The sequence below is a fragment of the Marmota marmota genome, unplaced genomic scaffold (genome assembly GCF_001458135.2).
Source record: "Marmota marmota marmota unplaced genomic scaffold, marMar, whole genome shotgun sequence".
NCBI lineage: Eukaryota > Metazoa > Chordata > Mammalia > Rodentia > Sciuridae > Marmota > Marmota marmota.
This window is the reverse complement of record NW_026000075.1, coordinates 9,885,708-9,903,221: the sequence shown is the minus strand read 5'-3', so window position 1 is coordinate 9,903,221 and position 17,514 is coordinate 9,885,708. Positions and strand designations below refer to the sequence as shown.

Here is a 17,514-nt window from a genome sequence, read left to right as displayed (position 1 = left end):
ATGTGTATAAGAGACAGCATGGTACTGGTACCAAAACAGGCAGGTGGACCAATTGCCTATTTCTTTAACGCATAAATGTAGTTATTGTTTTTGTTTTATTTTTTAGTCTTCATACTAAAGATAACAATGCTTTACAAAATATGTATACATATTAGAGCTTTCTGCATTTGTCTCTATAGTTACTCTTACCAGTGAGTTTTATGCCTTCTCATGTTTTCGTCTTATTATTGTCTTTTTCTTTTTGTTTGAAGAACTCTTTAAGAATTTCTAATAGAACAGGTATGGCAGAGATATATTCCCTCAACTTTTATTTGTTTGGGATGTCTGTATTACCTTTTCATTTCTTAAGGATAGCTTTGTTGGCTACAGTGTTCTTTGATGGCAGGGTTGGGTTTTTTCCCTTTCTCCCCTCCTTTCCCTTTTCTCCCTTCCCCTCCCCTTTTCTTTCCTCCTTTTCCCCCCTCCTCCCGCCCCTCCTTCCTTCCCTACTTTGAAAATCTTATGCTACTGTTGTGGCATGTAAGGCTTCTGCTGAGAAGTCAGCTTTCTGTCAAACTAGGACACGCTTATGCAATTTGTTTTTCATTTCTCTTGAAGCCTTAGAATCTTTTTCACCTTTGAAAGTTTGAATATGGTATGTCTTGGGCTAGACTTGGTTGAGTAAAATGTGATCTTTGACCTTCTTATACTTGGATATTTGTATTTTTCTCTAGATTTGGAAAGTTTTTTCCTTTTATTTCTTTAAATAAGCTTTCTACCCCTTGGGCTTTCTGAAATCCATGAACTGAATATTTGCTCTTTTAAGGCGGCCCCAAAGTTCCTGCAGTGTTTTTTCATTCCTCTTCTTTCCTTATTATTTTTCTCCTCTGTATGTTTTCACTTAGCCTGTTTTTGAGCTGTTTCTTTTTTGTTTGATCTTTCCTGATTTATATCTTTGATCATGTTTTTAATTTTGCTTAGTATGTTTTTCAGCTCAAGAATTGTTTGGTTTAATTTTTAAAAAATGCCTCTCTCTCTCTCTGAAAGTATCTCTGAAGAGTGTTGAATTTTTCCTCTCATTTTCCTTCCCTTGAAGCTTGATGAATTTCCTTAAAACAGCTATTTTATGTTTTCTATTAGAACTAAGTACTGTGGCACATGACTATAATCCCAGTGAGTCTGGAGGCTAAGGCAGAGGATCACAAGTTCAAGGCCAGTCTCAGCAACTTAGTGAGGCCCTATCTCAAAATAAAAAGGACTGGGGATATGGCTCAGTGGTAAAGTATCCCTGGGTTCAATCCCCAGAACCAAAAATTTTTGAAATTTTCTTTTGAACTTTTGGAGAGTTCATCCATACTGGTTGCTATCTAGTCAGTTTCTGGTGTGTTATTTTACTGTAAGGTGAGGTCATGATTTCATGAAAGCTCTTGGTCCTTGGTGTGTAAAATCATCTAGGCATTGAAAGATCAGCATTTCTTCCACTCTTTGTATTTTAGCTTCATGCCTGATCAGAAATTTAAGGCAAACTAGTTATGTTCTCTGAGACTGTAGTTACTTCTATTTCAGCACTAGATGGCACCCCTAAGTCCACGTTAATCATCAGTCACTATTGGTGTATTGTCATTGTTTCAAGTCCAAGCTTGTCCTAAATCTGCACTTGGTTTGTTGTTCAATGTGAAATGAGTACTAACAAAGGGTACTCCATCCCTTTACGTCTCTGTCTCAGACTGTGATAGGTCAAGATGCTTTATCCACTATCCTGTGGTTGGATAATACAGGATTCTGCCTCGCTTTGAAACATGTCACACTCTGAGCCTAAAGCCCACCATAATCAGCAAAGCAATGGAATAGGAGCAAGGCTCACAACGATGGGATACCTACTGCTGGGTGGACTTGGCCCAAGCAAGGCCCAAGATTGCTTCAAGCAGACATAGGTGATGCTGGCTAGAATAGAAGTCTGACAAACTGGAGCCACCTCTGGTACTGGGAGTTTTTCAGAGGCTCTGCTTGGGCAAAGGCCTGGGGATTAGTGCTGTTAGGATCTGCCCAGTACACCAGCTCAGCACAAAGCTCCAAGGTAATCCTGTGCTAAGTACTCTGCCCTTCTCTCAGCAAATAGAGGTTTGTTTCATGCTCTGTTGCCCAAGATTGCTGTAATGTTGGTAAAGGCAGTAACTTGGCCACCACGCCTGCACTGTACCTGAGTCCCATAGTGCTACTAAGTACATGCATAGTCTCTGGCATGTACCCAGTCCCATTCTGCAACTAATAAGCCAAAAATGAATCTGTCCCTCCAGTGCTCAGGTTTCTGCTGGTGCCAGAGCAAGTCCAGAGGCTTCATCTGTGAGTATTGGCCTGGCCATAGCTATGCTCAGGAGTTGGTGGTGGAGACAGTCCTGTGGTCACTCATGCTGACGCTAAATTGGTTATACCTGAGTCTCATAGCCACAGAAAACCTGCATAGGCTGGATGAGGACTGTCCTGGGCCCTTTTCAAGGCTGGACCTGATGCAGGTCAAACTTGAGTCTGGCCGAGTGAGGTGGCCCCACACCTACCATGAAAATCTGTAATCCAAAATGCTTGAAATTAAAAAAATTTTGAGTGCTACATTGTTTTATTAATGAAGTATGTTGAATTTCAGATTTTTGGATTAAGAATTTGCTCAACCAATAGAAAGAAGAGAACATTTTGTTCTATTGTAATGATTCGTAACAGCAGTATTTTATTTTATTTTATTGAAAACAATAAAGGGTTGTAGCATGTTGTTTTTCCTGTCAGGACAAGTGACCAGTCCATTTTTCTCACATCACCTCTTAAAATCAAATACCATCGTGAAGATATAATTATCTTTGTAGCATACAAATTAAAGATAGATGAGGAAATCAAAATATTGAAGTTAAATGATCGGCCAGAAATCTAGTAGCCTATAATAGATCTTGGATAAAATCTCAGTCAGTTCCCTTAAAGATAATTTGAAATGTTCTCCATGTATAACATGTAATAGAGATAGAGCTCTTAACTCTTTGTACCAATAACATAGATTGAATAGAATGTATCATATAATAGATTATCCTTTTCAGTAGAATAGTACTATAATTGAGATTTTCCTGGACATGCTTGTGGGAATAAAACATTTTATCATAGTTAAATCTGACTTTGAAAAACATTTATTATAATGTAGTTTATAAAATAGACAATTCTTGATTAAAAATATTTCCCACCTAAATATTTAGAACAATAAACAGACATCGTGATTCATTTGGTTTTTAAAAAAATTTTATGGATCAAGAATGTGTTTGATCATAGAAAAAGTAGAGTTTTCTCTTTTTTTTTTTTGTACTAGGAATTGATTGAACTCTGAAGTGCTTTACCACAGAGCTGCATCCCCTGCCCTGTATTTTATTTTTTATATTGAGACAGGGCTTCACAAGGTTGCTTAGGACCTCACTAAATTGCTGATGCCCTTAAATTTGCCATTCTCGTATCTCAGCCTCTGAAGTCACTGAGATTACAGGTGTGTTCCACCATGCCTGACTGAAAACAGCTTAAAGATTAAAAGTATCTCTTATAAGGAAGAACTTTTAAATTTAGTTATAGATATCTGCCTATAAAATGGACTTCTTTACAGTATAAGTAATTACTCACTGTAGAAATGACTTCTGCATTGTCAGGATGTGAGACTTGATGGCCTATGTAGTCTTTTCCAAATTTATAACCTTAATGGTAAAATGTAAAGTTAAAGACACAATATGGCTAATAATATTAGAACTGAAATATAAGTAGCAAATGAAAAATTTCATAAAATATAATTTTCCACAAGATGGCAGCAAACATTTAACTATGTTCTGATTTATATTCTTATCCTACAAACTTAATCCAATCTGTTGCAATTTTTCTTAGAATTCTGTTTGTAAATTCAGATATATGGTATCTTCCCTTTCCTGCATTTAAAATTTTGCACGTAGTAATTTTTTTAAAAAGTCCTGAGTCAGTGTTTTGACAACGTTTTGCCATGTTGAAGAGGTAATGTTTATAAATATATAAATACAAAAGACATATACATGTAAAATATATTGAAATCTCTCATACTTTGAATAGGTAGGTTTTGTCTTCCTATTATGTATTTCTTGGTATCCTAACTAATGGAAGCTTGCTTGATAATTATAAGTACAGTTTTTTTATTCTATAAATATATTTCATGATATTTTCATTTGTGATGACCCTTCATAAATGACTTAAGAATTAGGACTTCTAGGCTGAAAGAAAACTAATTTTTTTTAATATTTATTTTTTAGAAGTAGTTGGACACAATACCTTAATTTTGTTTATTTAATTTTATGTGGTGCCGAGGATCAAACCTTGCAGGGCCTCGAAGGTGGTAGACGAGCACTCTACTGCTGAGCCACAATCTCAGCCCCAGAAAACTTATAATTATTTTAATGTGAAACTGAGGCCAAGAACAGTGACCTTTAAGTATAAAAGTAGAGATTAGTATAAAATCTGGGCTTCCTTACTCTTGGTCAAACTTTCTTGATAGTGTTTCTTCCCATGGATATGATGTTTCATATTCTGTTATTTCAGAATTTAAAGCTTCTTAAAATTATTATCTCTCAGAATACTTAAGTATGTGTTTATTATCTCTTGTCAACATATGATCTTTAATTGCTTGCTTCATATTCTGAAGTTTAAAAATATTACCTGCCGTCAGGTGGTATCTTTGTAAGGTCATTCCAGGTTTCTAACTCTAATATCTAAAGTATAATTTTATTAATAGATGAGTGTAAGCAATGTTACCCTCTTTCCAATTTGATTAGTCTACAAGTAACTTCCTTGGGTTTGAAATGCTTGGGACCACAAGTATTTCAGATTTTGTAATTTTTTAGATTTTTTTTTAATATTGCACACACATATGAGATATGTTGGGGATGTGACATGAAATTCATTTATTTTTTCATATGTACTGTATACACAGTGTAAAGGTAACTTCATACAATACTTTTAGTGCACCTACATTTTAACTGTGACCTGTCACATGAGAGTAGGTGTGAAATTTTCCAATTATAGTGTTATATCAGTGTTCAAAAAAATCTTGAATCTTGGAGCATTTTATTTTTATTAATTTTTTAAAAATTTATGACAGCGAAATGCATTACAATTCATATTACACATATAGAACACAATTTTTCATATCTCTGGTTGTATACAATGTATTTCACAGCAATTCATGTCTTCATACATGTACTTTGGATAATGATGACCATCACATTCCACCATCATTTCTAACCCCATGCCTCCTCTCTTCCCCTCCTACCCCTCTGCCCTATCTAGAGTTCGTCTATTCCTTCCATACTCCCCCTCTCTACCCCACTATGAATCAGCCTCCTTATATCAGAAAAAACATTCAGCATTTGGTTTTCTGGGATTGGCTAATTTCACTTAACATTATTTCCTCCAACTCCATCCATTTACCTGCAAATGCCATTATTTTATTCTCTTTTATTGCTGAGTAATATTCCATTGTGTATAAGTGCCACATTTTTTTTTTTAAATCCATTCATCTGAAGGGCATCTAGGTGGGTTCCAGAATTGTGCTACTATATACATTGATGTGGCTGTGTCCCTGTAGTATGCTGTTTTTAAGTCCTTTGTGTATAGACCAAGGAGAGGGACAGCTGGGTCAAGTGGTGGTTCCATTCCCAATTTTTCAAGGAATCTCCATACTGTTTTCCATATTGGCTGCAAGGCCTCAACTTCCTTAATAAGACTCCTATAGCACAAGAGTTAAAATTAAGAATCCGTAAATGGAATGGAATCAAACTAAAAAGTTTCTTCTCAGCAAAAGAAACAATCTGTAGGATGCATAGAGAGTCTACATCTTGGGAGCAAATTTTTACCCCTCACACATCAGATAGAGCACTAATCTCTGGGTATATAAAGAACTCAAGAAGCTAAGCACCCAAAAAACAAATAACCCAATCAATAAATGGGCCAAAGACCTGAACAGACACTTCTCAGAAGATGATATACAGTCAGTCAACAAATATATGAAAAAGTGTTCATCTTTGCTAGCAATTAGAGAAATGCAAATCAAAACTACTCTTAAGATTTCACCTGCAGTCAGAATGGCAGCTATTATGAATACAAACAACAGTAAGTACTGGCGAGGATGTGGGGTAAAGCATTTTATATTTTTGGATTTGGGATGCTCAATTTATAGTAAATGGTTACTAAATATCTATTATTACTATTACCTTAATTAGACCAAATCAAAGCTATAAGCTATAAACATGATTATAGAGTTTGAGGAAACCCTGAGGTACAGGTTAAGTAAAGAAGGGGATAGAAGAGAGTAGTTTTTGGTTGTTGTTTCTTAAGCATTTGAAATTTGAAGACTAATGGGAAAGGAGAGCTTAAAGAAAGCAGGGAGAGGAAAAGAATCTGATAACTCACCTCTAAGTTGGATCATTACCTTAGAAATGTTAGAAAATTTTCTGTAATTTAACACCCACGAATAGTATAAGATCTGTAGCAGAGGCTCCATTTCTCTTGAAAGATATTATGTATTTCAATGGGAGAGATTAAGTTCTTCTTTCTAATCTTAAACTCAGCTAGTCTTTCTTTAGAACTAGTCTTAGGTAAATGTGAATTTGGAGCTGATTGAAAAAATCCCGCCTTTCCAAAATTTCATTAATGCTAAACATACTTTTAATAAATCAAATTGTTTTCAGAATTCTATTTAGTGTGTTATAAAAAAATGAGTTTTGGCTATACTATAAATTTTATTTTTATTTTAGAAATTTAGAGGAAGAGATTAAAATATAGAAAGGACTTTTAGAAGAGAGAATGGGAATTATTAATGAGAAAGAAAGTAATAGAAAGAAGCCCAAGACTGCTGATAAGTTTCCCCCATTGAACTCTTGCCTGACTTACCTTTGTTGTGTGTATGCACACAAAGAGAAAGAAAGGAAATACTTCATCTTTACATTTTTGAAAAGGGCCATATTGTCATTTCAGCCACTAGTGAACTATCTAGACGTTAACCCTTTCAGTCATTCTAGACCTAGAGCTCTCTATATTAAATCAGTAACAGTTTATTTGTTCATTTAAAGAAAACGTGAAGCCATTTGTTCCCTGTTTGGTTTAGAGGTGATTATTCTATGCTTAGTAAAAATAATAGAAAAAAACTGAGAATAAACTTGGTAATAATTTTTTTCTTTAGAAGCAACTTCTAGAATTTTAAATTTCAGAGACCTTCAATTGTAAAGAGTGTTATACCAAATACTGAGCATATTGGAGTTGGTTTCATTACATATACATTGATACATTTTGCATCTAAATATTTTATTTGAGGAGTTAATTTAATATGCTAGATTTGGCTTTATGTTCATGCTGAGTTTACTCTATATTTTAAAATAGTATTTGCACATAAGAGAAAAGTCAAATAAATAAAGGTAAACTGCAATAAAATGTCACATAACCCCTGTCCCTCTAGTCTTTCTTTTCACAGACATACCTTTTGATAGTCTCTCTTTCCAGAAGTATCAAGCATGAACATAAAGCCTCTTTTGAGCATTAATTATATTAATTGTCAGGCAGTTTTCCGTAGAATAATATCATAAATAGGATATTTTGGCTATTTGTAAGTTTCTCTCTCTCTCTTTCTCAGTACTTGGGATTGAACAGGGGAGTACTTTACCACTGAACCTACTTCCCTAGCAGACCTTTTTTATTTTTATTTATTTATTTTTGAGACAGGGTCTCATTATGTTGCTTAGGGCCTTGCTAAGTTTCTGAGTCTGGCCTCCTGCCTCAGCCTCTGGAGCTGCTGGTACTATAGACATGTACCACTGTGCCCACCTTATTTTCTGTTTCTTTGGCAGTCTTTCTCTCTTTTTTTTTTTTGTACTAAGGATTGAGCCTAGGGCCTAAGTGTGTCCTGGATCTTTTATATATATATATTTTAACCAATCACTTTTAATAAATGAGTTCCCATATTGTTTCTAATTTCCCCCCCAACCAATTCCATTGGATTTTTTAGCTTTCAATTTTTAAAATGTCATAATTAAAATAAGCATTGGCAAATTACTTTGTAGTTTAAAAATAAAATGATGATGGAAAATGTATTTAAATGTGAAAACATTCTTTTTTTTCTGAGTGTGCTTCTATATTTATGAGCATAAAAGATTTCTAGTGGGGCTGGTATGTGGCTCAATGGTAGGGTACTTGCCTAGTATTCTTGAGGCTCTAGGTTACATCCCAGCACTGCAACAACAGCAAATAAAGAATCTAGGGCCAGGTGTGGCTCCATGATGCTAAGACAGGATGATCTTTTGAGTCTTCAAGTTAGCAATGTAGCAAGATCCCATCTCAAAAAATAAATAAAAAAATAGATAAATAAAAGATATATAGTCTTATGGTGACACTGCAGCCATCTTACATTGTTTCCTGCACACTGATGTTTGTATGATGGAATTCCCTAAAGATTCATTTCTCAGAATGTATGCTTATTGATAAAGCAGCACATGACCTTACAACTCTGATTACTTTATGGTGCCATATGTACAGCAATAAAGGAAACATGATCACTTTATTATGACCTGTAGGAAATATATATATTTTTTTAAATTTTGTTTTTCTGGTACTGGGATTGAACCTAAGGACACTCAACCACTTAGTTACATATCCATCCTTTTTTATTTTTATTTTGAGACAGGTTCTCTCTTAAGTTGCTTAGGCTTGCCTAGGATTGGGAACCGTCTGCCTTAGCTTCCTGTTCAGGTCTCCCTATTCAGTTATTTTACAAATTATTGTGAAGATGATTAAAACCTTGAAAACTATTAGGATTTTAAACATAATTTAATAAAGTAGCCAAGGAATATGTAAATATATACTTACCAGTGGTTTTCCTTTGTGCTAGTAGTCACCATTTAGAAAGTTTAGAAAATAAAGATCTGTCTTCCAATAAAATTTGGCATGAAATAATTACATATGGTCTCATAAGAAACACATGATAACTATTTTAAGAAAACTATAATATATACTGAGACACCTCTGATATTCCTGAATGGCAATACTGACTACTACAAAGATGTCAAGTTGCCTTTAATTAATTTACAAATTTATTGCCATGTCCATAAAATCCTGCAGGGACATTTTAGAATTTTACAGAATAATTCCAAAGGTGGTTTTTAAAGAAAAAGCAATGATACCTAAGAAAATTTAGAAAACAGTAATTTCTTTGTGAGACATTAAATTATACTTTTTAAAGTTAAACTAATCAACATTACTGCTCAGTTTCAGAAATTTGTAGATGAAATAAGAGAAGGAATAGATGGCCTTGAAATATAAGACATTTATTGTATTATAAATGTAGAACCTTAACTAAAGTTTTTAACGCTGACAACACTTATACACATTAGTTGTAGATAAATACAAGAGTTGAATGCAAAAAGCCCAAACCGTTTCAAAAACATAAGAAAATGTAGGTAAGTAAGGAAATGCTTGTTCAGCATAGAAGCTATATAAGACTAGAAATAACATCTATATTGTTCCTTATGTTAAAACAATCAGGAGGGGCTGGGGATGTGGCTCAAGCGGTAGCGTGCTCACCTGGCATGCATGCAGCCCAGGTTCGATCCTCAGCACCACATACAAACAAAGATGTTGTGTCCGCTGAAAACTAAGAAATAAATATTAAAAAATTCTCTCTCTTTAAAAAAGAAAGAAAGAAAGAAAGCTGATGGAAGCTATCATTTAAAAAAATAAAAAATAAAACAAATCAGGAATGTAACAATTAAATAAACTAACTGGCATCAAACATGAATTTTGTCAAAATTAAATCTTTTAAAACAGTGAATAATGAACAATTAAAATATAAAAAATTAAGTAATTAGGAATATAAAATCAGACAAAATAAATGTTGGGGGAAATAGTGACAAAGCTGGCCAATTATTTCCTTTCTTAAAAGCTTATTTCATAATTAAATACCAAAGCACTGGTATTTCATTAGAAAAATGGTCAAAGTGTATAAATAGACAATTTATAAACACAGTTTTAAAAGTTAGAAAATATACCTTGCTAGCTAGTAACATAAAGCAACATAGTTTAAGAAAGCAATCTGTTGATTGTGTGTGTGTTTACTGGGTTTAATCCCTAGTGTACACACACACACACACACACACACACACAGGGGTGCTCTGCCACTGATCTATTTTGGGGCAGAGTCTTGCCAAATAGTCCAGGAAATATATATATTTGCAGTCCTTCTGCTTCAACCTAAATTGCAGGGATTAGAGGCGTGCACCATTATGCCTGGCTATCAAACTGTTTTGCAAAGCATGTTGCCATTTTTTTTTTTTTTTTAAAGGAAGTTACTCAGGGCTTATGAGGTAAAATAGACCCTTTCCTAATCTGCCAGTGGGGATATTGTAACAGTATATCTGTTTTGGAAAGCAATTTATACATCAAGAATTTAAAAATGTTTATTTTTCTGCTTTTCTACTTCTAATTTTCTAGCTTAAAAAAATGGTATAATCAGAAGAGACTTGTCAGCTCTGTTTGTTAAAAATAATTCTTATGAGTATTTAATGACTTGAAAATGCAGCACACAACTAATTGAAAGACATGAGATACAAAACTAAATAAAATGATTCCAATTTTGTTATAAAACATTTTTATGTAAGTAGGAAAATATCTATGAGAAATAATACTAAACGGTAAATAGTAATTGATTAGTAGAGTTGAGTGATATATATTATTCTATTTTAAATTTGTGTCTTAGTAACATTATTTAGTAATTAATTAGTAATATTACTTTTTAAAAGATACTGGTAATTTTAAGTACTGTTACTTAATTGGGATTAGATAACCCCAAGAATCATTTAATAAACAGATCAAGTGGGAAAAAGAGAGTCTTGAGCAGGAAGAGCAGGTTTGGTTGTTCTAATGAAGAAATTAGAGAAGCTTTATCAAAGTTAAGGCCATCTATGTGACTGTCAGTGGTGGAAAGCCAGAGTGGGCAATTATAATTATGGAGTATAATATTTAACACTTGGTGTATATTAAAAGGCTTAATATTTCATTTCAAAATGTTTCTGTGAATTATCTTGTTTTAGCCTTATGAATACTATAAATTTGATACAACATTTTCTACATTGAACTTGTGAAATTTTTCAGAAAAACATTTTCCCTACAATTTTCTATAAAATTCTCTAGCCACAGAATAAATGTGCTTGAAGACATAGTCTTACAGTGTTAGAGTAGTGAAGCAATTTGCCTATTCATATAGTCTAGATTTATACATTTTAAGTGAAAATTATTTGTAGGAATATACAAAAACTATCTTGTTTAATTTGTTTTCTCTGAAAGCCAAAACAGTTTGAACAAGTAAGATTTTGAATGACTTACAGATTAGTTATCTCACTTGTAAATTTTGATCAGTGACTCTTGGCTTATATGAGGTCTTTGATTCCTTTGGTAATGTGATACAAACTATGAACTCGCTCCTCAGAAAAATGCACCTGCACGTGATCATTCAAAATTTTCCACACAATTTCCCTGATTTCTGCTCTTGTGACCCTAGGAGTTCTTGATCACAAGCTTAGAACCTCTCATTCCATATGCAGACTGAAGAAGAAAGAGAAAAGTAGAAGAAAGATGAAATCTTAATTTGAAAATTTATTAAGGTTTTATTGGTTTTGTAGTGGAGTTCGTACATAAACACTAAGAATGCAAACTTTCTAAAGTTGTTAGTTTAGGGTTGTTAGTATGATTCTATATTGATATCTCTTTCTCATTGCTTTGATTGTGGTCTTTGCAGTGAATTATTCATTTACTGAATACTTATTTTATGCAAATATCCTTAAATTAGTGTGTTTCAAAGGAAAAATTATTTCAAGCACATTACAAATCTTGGGTGACTCAATTTATAAATATCCGCATATGTGTATTTGTGTTTAAATGTTTGATTTTAGAAGCAGTTTTTTTCTTTATTTTAAAGTAATAATTATTTTTCAACAGGAGAATCTTATTTACACTGCTGATCCTGAGTCCTTTGAAATGAATACAAAAGATATGGATAGTACATTGAGTAGAGCATCTAGAGCAATAAAAAAGACTTCAAAAAAGGTGAGTTTCAGTGAAATTATTTGACATATCTCTAAAATATTTTTTAGGTTATATTGAACTAATATTATCATAAATACTGATATAAAGATAGTCTATACAACAAAGCCATTCTTTGGTTCTAAGAAATTACCCACAGAATTGAGATAATAGTTTTGGTTCCATAGCTTTTTTGTCAGAGCAATTATAATAATTTGGTGTCCCTTCCATTCTTGTTACAGTGGTATGTCTATGAATTATGCTGCAGTGGCATTGTGCTCTTGGTGTTTTAGATCTAGATATGTGTTCATTCATCTTAAATATTGCATCAGATGTTTTTTCAGCAAAGGGCTAATGACTCGAGTCTGAGGACATAGGATCTAGTGGTGACTCTAGAAGTGTGTTTAATCTTCTCATGATGAAGATGACTTCCTAACTATCAGAGTTATTGAAGACTTATCAGAGTAATTGATAGTAAGGCTTTTTAAAAGTGGAACTAGAATTTTAAGGTTCCCAGGGTAATTTGCAACCAGATAGCTTACTCTTATATTTGTAAGTTTAATATTGTTTTGTTTTCTTTCCCTGTAAAGGATAGGCTTTGTGCCATCTTTGTGTCTCTACATGTTAAATGATGATTAAAAGAAACTATCATTATTCCAACAAAGAAATTGAGGTTCAAATGGTTTTACATGAAAGATTTCACAAGGCTGTGACAGAATCTGACATATCCCAGGTGTCTTAACTCCCAGACTGCTTTTTACCTCCCACCCTCTTTTTTTCATAGGATTTCCGTGTTTTCTAAATGTAAGATAGAATAATCTACACCTACATTTTCTCACTGCTTTATTCCCTATAGAATTTTGTCACATAATACTTGTAGAAAATTGTATACTTGGCTTTCTTTATGCCCATTCTGATCAGATACATTAAATTTGTATAGGCTTAACTAATTGTAACTTTTTAATTTTAGGTTACAAGAGCATTTTCTTTTTCAAAAACTCCGAAGAGAGCTCTACGAATGGCTCTTATGCCATCCCATAGCTCAGTGGAGGGAAGAAGTCCTCCCAGCAGTGATAAACATGGAGTGAGTCGTCTGCCTAGCACATCATCATTAGCAGTAAGTGTTTCTGATTTAATAGGCTAAATGACTTAACTCATGGAGTTGGTTTAGAATTCTTTAGCATTTTAATAAACTAGACACATACTTAATGTGTAGTTTATTCAATATGAAATTTAACTGGGATTGAAATTTATTTTAAAATTTATTCTAAATTCATAAAAAAAGAAGCAGTTTTCAATCTGGATTGTCATTTTACTAATGTAAATACTATGGTTGTTTATGCATGTGGGTTCTAATTACAGAGACTGAGTATTATTCCCTTTACTGTTTCTTTGATGAGTAGAAAATAATCTCTGAAACTGAACTTTAGAGGATGATACCGGTTCTAAGTTTGTATGTATATGTTTAAATAATTCCCTGAACAATCCAAATTCATAAGTGTCAGATTTATTCAATAAGGGCATTTTTAACACATATAATTTAGTGTACAAATATATCTGTTCTTTCTTTGTACAGTTATTATTAACTTAAGTATCTAAGGTTAAAGAAAAGCAAATGACTGTCACTTCTCAGCCATGTGTCCTTCAGAAAGTTTCTTATTCTCTCTTTGTCTGCCTTTTTATAGATGAGAGGAAAGAGGTCAGCAGTACTTATCTCCCATAGTGTTATTATAAGAATCAAATTATACATATCAATGTATAAAGTCACAACTTGTATATATGATATGATTATATGTTGAGACACAATTTGGTTGGTGATTAAGAGCATGAACCCAAGTGTTCAACTTTGCTCTGATATTTTTTAGCCATACGATTTTTGGCAAGTTATTAAAGATCTCTCTGTTTTACTGTCATAAAATGAATGTAAAGTGGGTGTAAGGATTAAACGAGTTAATATATACTAAGTGCTTAGAATAGTACCTGCACATTGTGGGTGCTCTAGTGATTAAGAAGTGTATTACCTTTTATATTATATAAAATTCATATAGGCAAGGAACATAATATTCAGTAAATTTTTTAAAGCTAGTTATTTAGGTCTTTAGTTAACACAACAAAGAGTTACAGCTGAATTTATATTTATGCAGATTTTCCTTCAAGGTTAACCTTAACCAGCAGGAGACAAGTTGTACTTAGTTGAATATATAAATATATGCAAAGTAATTTGGCTAATTTAAATTGATAATGCAGATACACATTCATTTATTAAATTTTAAGCTTTCTCAAGGTCAAAGTATTATCTTTTGTTTATTTTCTGCATTTATATAACTTTTATTAACTATTGTCTTTCAAAGAAGGCAAGTGGATTTTATAGAAAGCCTTTAGGAAATTATTTATAGTTATAATACTTTTATATAGACAATATATACCTAAGTAAATTAAGATATTTTTAAGAGTTTCATGTCCTCTTCTCAATTGCTTGTTTCTGTTCTAACAGATAAACCATTCTGTTTCCACAAGCAATATAATTGGATTTACTAAGCATATTTATGTTCAGCGCTCAAACTCTACTGGTGGGCGCTCTCAGTTCTCCTGGTTTCCATCTATACATCATTCTGCCTCCCGAGCTAGTTTTTCAAAGATACTAGAAGGAAATATTGATTTTTCAAAATTCAAAAAAAGTCCTATCCAAGTCATCTTTGACATTTGTGAAGAATTAGGAGATATGCCAAGCAATAATGGAAACAAGCCTCGTGAAGTTTAATGTGAGCTTATTAGCTATTTGAAATTTATATTCTGAAAAAAAACAAAAAAGAGAGAGTGTGTTCTTTCTCCACTGAATTACTTATTGGGTGGGTTGGGACTTTTGAATTCACAACTTTATTACTGCTTTGTTTAAAAATAGTATAGGTTTAATAGTGTTTCTTTGCATATTGCTAAATAAAAACAGTTTTACAAAGTAATTTACTGTTCTGTACAGAATATTTAAGATCCACTGGAAATTTTATTTAGGACAATATTCTTTTAAGAAAATGTTATAAAATGTAGATTTCTACTCTAAATCTGATTCTTAATCTTAAATATTTGGCATTTATATAAAATTCATATTTTTAATATGTCATCATAAAAGTTTCACCAGAAAAAACTAACTTAGTTCTTTGAAAAAAAAAATTTTTTTTACTACTTTGCTAAGAATTTATAACTAGCTACCTTGTTGACTATAAGTTTAGTTAGCTATTTATATGTTAAATGAAACTGTTTGTGTACATACATACATACATACACACGTACTTATGTACATATGTACTGGGGATCAAACCCAGGAACATTCAACCACTAAGCTAAACCCCAAGCCCATTTGTTTTTTATTTTGAGACAAGGTCTCACTAATTTACTCAGGCTGGACTCAAATTTGTGATCTTCCTGTGTTAGCCTTCCAAATTTCTGGGATTACAGGCATGTGCCACCTCCTGTGACTCTAATCTGATTTACACCCACTCTTGGGTTTTTATATTCTTGTTTATATGCATATTTCTTTATTATAGTTAAAAATTCTGATAATATTTAACTTTGGCCTCTGAAACAGAATTTAGATAGCTAGCAACTTCTAATGACTGTTATCCATAAGCACTACTATTTTGCTCAGTTTTCATATGGAGCAAAATTAAACACACACACACACACACACACACGAATTTCACATATAATAACAGATAGGATTATATGACTTTTAATTTTAGAAAATTATTTCCCATGAGGTGATTTCGCCCTTCCCAGTTTTGCTTTATGAATTAAGAAGAAACCACTAAACTTGATAAGTTTATAACTTTTTCTTTCATAATCTGTAACACTGAGTCATTAATATCTCACAGAAGAAAATTTGATTGTCACTACTAGCAGTAAGCCAATGTCCATTCTAGTTGAGTTAATATTCATTTAGTTTCAGAATGCTAAAAGAGGTTCACTCTCTTAATTTTTAAGTTCTTTTATTTAAAGGGCTTAGAATTGTCAAATGTCATTTAACTAACTCTTTAAATAATTTATATAATGTAAAAATGACAGGCATGATAATCATGCCGAATTTTTTAAACAAAAATTTAAAGTATTTGCTTTGTCTTACAGGGTATCCCATCTCCCTCTCTTGTCAGCCTTCCTTCCTTCTTTGAAAGAAGAAGTCATACTCTAAGTAGATCTACAACTCATTTGATATGAAACTTAAAAAAAAAACTTAAGAAATATGTAAATTCATATTCAAATAAGAAACTGACTTATGGTACTTTATTTAGCCCTTGGTAAAAGCTGAAAAGAAGAAAACTAACACTAAACTATGCCATTTGATTTTCTTCTCGAAAGACTAAAGTTTACCTCTTCTGTTTAAAGTTAATTCATGTAAAAAATTATATTGATTTTGATGTAATTTATCTCTTTGCTTATATTTCTTATCCGAAGACCAATAATTTAAGTTATTCATGTTATCACTAGCTTTGTAACCCTGAAACAGTAATTAAATTTTATTGTAGGTGTTACTTGTTAATGTGTTTGTATAGTATCTGTGAATGAGTTTATGGAAGTACATATTTATGTATCTCAATTTGTGCGGAGATTAAATGATAGTACAATACTTAATGAATAAAAATCTGCATATATTCCTGATTAAATAGTGCAGCTTTGTTTCACATGCACCATTTAATGTATTTAACTGCTGTTTTTTACAGTATATTTTCTTAAACATTTTCAAGATCTAGCATGATTTGCATTTATTAATAAGTATAACATTTAAAGAAGAGTGTTTCAAAATGTGCTTGCAAATTGAGATAAGGACAGAAAGATTTAAGATTGTTTATGCTCTTGATGCAATAATTCTAAAGTTGCCATCAGTTTTATTAATCTCTTGTGGAATACATAGATATATGTATGGTCAACTTATTGTGATCTTATAATTAAATGTAAAATTGGAAATTTACTTTTGTAAAATATTTTTCAAAGTCATGTTATCATTCTCAGTAGTATTTTTTTAATCATCCCTACCTGTTTAAGGATTACTGAAAAGATTTCATAGTTAATTAACAGTTTTTAATTATCTACTTTAATAGTTTAATTGACCATATAGATTTTTTTCTATGCCATGTATGTGTCACTTCAGAGATTAATAAATGACCTTTTTTGGGCTGTATTTTAAAAGTAGTTATATAAGTAGAACTTTGTAAATAAATAACTTAAAACCTAATGCATTTATGTCTCATGTCTTAATTCCTTCCATCAAATTTTCATATACTAGGTATGAATGTCTCATCATGCTCTGCCCTGTTTTGGTTTTGGCTTATTCCTTCCATTAATATATTGAACATTTTTGTATATTGTGTTATCTGTAGGATGGAAGTTTTTAATATGAAATCAACATTATGGATTGAGAGTAGTGAATTCTATATTTTATGT

General features: G+C 32.2%; 1 protein-coding gene across 4 annotated transcripts in view; it reads left to right on the top strand.

Annotated features, from left to right (window-relative positions):
- Positions 1-17,305, top strand: part of Ect2 (epithelial cell transforming 2) — a 79,059-nt gene extending 61,754 nt beyond the window's left edge. For 2 of the 4 annotated variants that reach the window (XM_048814281.1, XM_048814280.1), the window contains 4 exons: positions 11,998-12,105; positions 13,052-13,198; positions 14,576-14,843; positions 16,201-16,308. In XM_048814281.1, coding sequence (XP_048670238.1) covers positions 11,998-12,105; positions 13,052-13,198; positions 14,576-14,842 — 522 coding nt within the window. In that variant the 3' untranslated portion in view covers position 14,843; positions 16,201-16,308. Of the gene's footprint in view, positions 1-11,997; positions 12,106-13,051; positions 13,199-14,575; positions 14,844-16,200 lie in introns of all 4 variants that reach the window. The other 2 variants (XM_048814282.1, XM_015494257.2) reach the window with 1 other exon arrangement.
- Positions 17,306-17,514: the final 209 nt, after the last annotated feature.